The sequence below is a fragment of the Echinops telfairi genome, unplaced genomic scaffold, assembly GCF_000313985.2.
Source record: "Echinops telfairi isolate 266 unplaced genomic scaffold, ASM31398v2 ScPeMD7_7459;HRSCAF=8497, whole genome shotgun sequence".
NCBI classification, from domain to species: domain Eukaryota; kingdom Metazoa; phylum Chordata; class Mammalia; order Afrosoricida; family Tenrecidae; genus Echinops; species Echinops telfairi.
This window is the reverse complement of record NW_022111359.1, coordinates 8,361,282-8,365,558: the sequence shown is the minus strand read 5'-3', so window position 1 is coordinate 8,365,558 and position 4,277 is coordinate 8,361,282. Positions and strand designations below refer to the sequence as shown.

At 42.4% G+C, this 4,277-nt stretch overlaps 1 protein-coding gene across 1 annotated transcript in view; it reads left to right on the top strand.

The window, feature by feature from the left end:
* The window catches only part of LOC101655394 (vomeronasal type-2 receptor 116-like), a 16,727-nt gene extending 12,765 nt beyond the window's left edge, over nt 1–3,962 (top strand). Inside the window, 3 exon segments of the mRNA XM_030888314.1 lie at nt 3,353–3,558; nt 3,561–3,675; nt 3,761–3,962. Coding sequence (XP_030744174.1) covers nt 3,353–3,558; nt 3,561–3,675; nt 3,761–3,962 — 523 coding nt within the window.
* Nucleotides 3,963–4,277: the final 315 nt, after the last annotated feature.

Genomic DNA, 4,277 nt, shown 5'->3' with positions numbered 1-4,277 from the left:
TTCCGATAGCTTATGTAATCCATGGTCCAAGGTACTCAGGTTTGTCCCAATTCCCTCATTAATGGCCCTAATATATTTGGGTTTTACCTCAAGGTCTGTGATCATTATTGTATGTCCATTTGGGTTCTAAGCTTTGCATAGGAGGTTTGCCTGATATGGGGATAACTTATGGATTGATGATATATTGTAAGAGTATAACAAAGAAAGTAAATTGAAAGCAAAAAGAAAACATGATCAATATCCCCTTCATCTTTAAATATTCTACATTATGGTAAGTCCTTATTAAAGATTAATTATAAGAATAGTGCACAGGATAAGGTGGGGCAGGTTATAGGGATCTTAGAACACATAGCAACAATAATGCCAACAAAAGATAGCTGGTGTCTAGATCTTGTCTCTGGGGGAAGTCAAGACTCTGTGGAGCAGAGAGCTTTTGAGTAGTTGGGGAAAGAGTCTGTTAGTATGTTTTTACTATCTTGTGGTCTTTTACAATGTCAGGTTAGGATTGAGATTAAGGTTAGGGGAGTTATTTGGGTGTCTGACATGACTGAGAGTCCTGTAGTCTTATGATTTAGGTTAATGAACATAAAGGACCAGACTTCTAGTGGACTAGGTCACAGGGAATGGGGTTCCCACTTCATGGATGATGGAGGTGACCAAGTGTTGGTGAGGGAGTGTAGTCTATACCTGCCGTCTACCTAGATGTTGTGGAAGGGAGGAATGAAGCTATAAACAACTCAGAGGCAGGATGCTTATCAAAGTGGCTTTGTGTGCTGACAAGGGGCTAGTTAACAAGGGACAGCTGGTGAATAGTTATGGTCATCCATTATGTCAGCCAGGAGAGGGTTCTGGGCCCTGAGGTTTTCAGTCTTGTCTAACATCCAAGCTCCCTGCCTTTCTTTGTAAAACCAGTGTTGCAATTTCTACTTGTATTGTTATGCTAATACCTCCCTAATAGGTCAGGAATGTTTTATCTACTACCCAAAGAAGCTTTTTTTAAAAAAAAGATAAAAGCCTGTGAACAGCTGTCCTTTTGGTGCTTCTTGGTTGTTTGTAGAAGGGTGGGTGGGAGCAGTACCTCAGGAAGGGCGATCACTTTGGCCTAGTGGGTCTGGAGCTCTTCCTGCTTATGTTTAGAGTTAGTCTATTCACTCTATGCCTGTTCCAGGCTGTCCTATATACTTATCCCCATGTGGCTCAGTAGGCTTCGTTAACCCTGCTATTGGGGAGATAGAGCTGCCAGGATATCAGACTGGTGCACCCTTGGTTTGGGCTGAGAACCAAGCTTATTTTTGCCTATTTCCACCGCAGACTGGTTCTATAACGCTGCATCCCTGCAGCTGTTTGGCCTGTCATCCACCCTAGCTAGGTACTGAACAGGGGAAAATTGGTCTAGATTGTTGGTTAGCTGTGCTCTCCTGGCTAATTGCAAGGGTGGATAGCAATGGGGAGTCTATCAGTAGGCGTTGCTGCACTATATTTTAATAAATTGGTGTCTATTTACCTGTAGGCTAAACATCTTGAGGTCTGGAAGTGTAAGATATCTCTCTCTGTGGCTCTCTGAGCTGGTCACTGCATGTTCCCTCCTATAGGTGCTACTCGGTGGTCCTCTTTCTCCACCTCTGCTTTGCCTCTCAGTTTTGTGGAAGGAGTTCTCCAGTTTCCCATGGTGGTTCTTGGTGGGTTTAAACACTCCATTTTTCTGTTCATAGTTCTGTTAAAACACCTTGTGCCATCCTGGGGTTTATGTGGAAAAAACAGTATAGAATATATTCTGGTGACCTAGAATTATGATGACATGCATGCGGCATTGAAATCATGTTTGCTCATTTGCTTTTATGCCAGCAAAATTTTTTATTCTATTTAACTTGTATCTAAAGGATACATCCTTATTTTTTTTAGACCTAACTGTGTGTGTCCATCATGGTCCAATTTTCAGGGGATGTGAAATAGTTTTTCTGCATTATAAACCTGGTGATACAACAGTTAAGCTTTGCCTACTACCCAAATTGTTCGTGGTAATAACCTACATTGGTTCCAACCGAAGAGGTTCTCTTGATCTGCTTCCTCTGGTGTTGTGCTCCTTTAGTGTATAGGGTCATTATGAGTTAGGATCACTTTGACCCTTCTGAGGCAGAATCCTTCAAGAAAATTAAATACATGTTATCCAATATTAGTACTACCTAAGGTAATATGATTCCTTCATACAACTCAATCGAACTCTTACGAATGATTCCCTTGTTACAGATTCTACACTCTGTGTGTAGCATGAGCTGTGACCCAGGATTCATGTAAATCTGTCAGAAAGGGAAGCAAATTTGCTGATTTGAGTGTATTTTGTTCCCAGAGAGGAAAATGTCTAATCAAACATGTACAAACTGAAAAAATGCAAAAATGAGCTACACTTACATCATATCAAGCTCCAGGAGTCCCTGGGTGGCTCAGCTATGTCCTACTGCTCTCCCTCCTCCTCTGCATCCTCTGACCCTTACTCTTCATTGGCCATCTCAACACAACCACCTGCATCCTTAGACAAATTACCTTCTTTGTTGTGTCCACTGTGGCTGTTTCCACTCTTTTGGCCCAAACCTTGACTGTGATTGTGTTAGACAGAATTCTCTAGAGAAACAAAACCTGGACACTTTTGATTTTATATATATATACAGCTTGAAGGAATGTAATAGCTAATTAGTCCGCACAGCAGTATAGAAGGCTCAGTTTAACTCACTTCCATAAAACAATTAATATACTGTTAGTCCTTCCGCTCATGAAGGCTGCTGGGTCCAAGGTCAAGAAAGCTGACAGCTGAGTCTTCTGTAGGGAAATGCAGGCATTCCAGCCACAGACAGCAAACAGGAGGGTGGATCAACAATACTCAGCCAGACTATAGGATCTGATAATCCCAAGCTCAATCGATGTATACACCAGCAGAGTGGCGAAGCTGTTCTCAAAGGAACCTCAAGCTCCAGCAACATGATCCAAGGGTTGGGTGTCCCACAGATAGTGCAGCTCACAAGTTGAAGCAGCACACTAGTTAAGGCAGCTGCAAGCTGCTCCGATCACCAGAGAGCAAGAGAGATAGAGGTGGGGCTTACTGAGCCACTTATCTCTGTGCCCTCCAACCAAAGTCTGACCCTATTCATCCCACATGTTCTTATTGGCCAGGTTGGCACAATAAACCTACCTATTATGGTGATTCTCACATTCAAGGTATTGAAACCTGGAAGAACCAGGGTAGCTAACGTGGTTCCCTGTGGTTCCCATCTTTCCCCTCATCCAAGTGATTATCTGTGGGTTCTGGCTGGGAACATTGTTACCCTTTTGTGAACATAGACACACATTCAGAGTCCAGGAAATTCATCATTGTATGTGAAAAGGGTTCAGTCCCTACTTTCTACAGTGTTTTGGGATACCTGGGCTCCTTGGCCATGTGGATATTTTCCTTGGCTTACCTGGCCCAGAACCTGCTTGAGGCCTTCAATGAGGCCAAGTTCCTGGTAGTCAGCATGCTGGTTTCCTCAAGTGTCTGGGCCACCTTCCTTCTAGGGGAGGTCATGGTTTTGTGGATATCTTCTCCATCTTGGCCCCCAGCGTGGGGCATCTAGGCTGAATCTTTGCACAAAAGTGCTATATTATCTTCCTAAGGCCAGCTAGAAACACATCAAATGGGTTAAGGTAAAAAATATGCTTGGGAAGAAAGTGATCAACATGTTCATACCTTTCCTAATGATGTCTCTCCTTTATTTCCACCTGTTCTTAGAAAAGGCTCCACTGGAGAACATGTCTCCCTGAATGAGAACAGAAGTGGTGTGTCAGGATTTGAGATTCTGAACTATCTGAAATATCGTGTTTTACTTGACCTTCACATGGAAGTTGGAGAGTTCATCACCCAGGGTCTTTGTGGTCAAGGTTGGATGATCCAGGAGGACATGATAGAATGGGCTTTCAGTTTCAAGGAGTAGGAAAAATTATTCATATAGCCCAAAGCAGAGAAAAGATATGAGAATAATAGTGTAACCACTTAAACAATTACAGAAACTGTACTGATCATCTATTCTATATTTTCTTATCTACTGTCTAAGTGATGTTAAGGGACACTTTTAATAAGGTGGTTTTATGTGTTACAGAGTAGAATTGGTCCATAGATTTTTTTGGCTGTAATCTCTACAGTAGCAGGCAGTCAGGATTCCTTTTCTGGTATCAGCAACTGTGTTAGGGTTGTTTTGACATTAGATGAATGCATGGAGGTCGCCATACTTCAGAATCAACTTGAAACA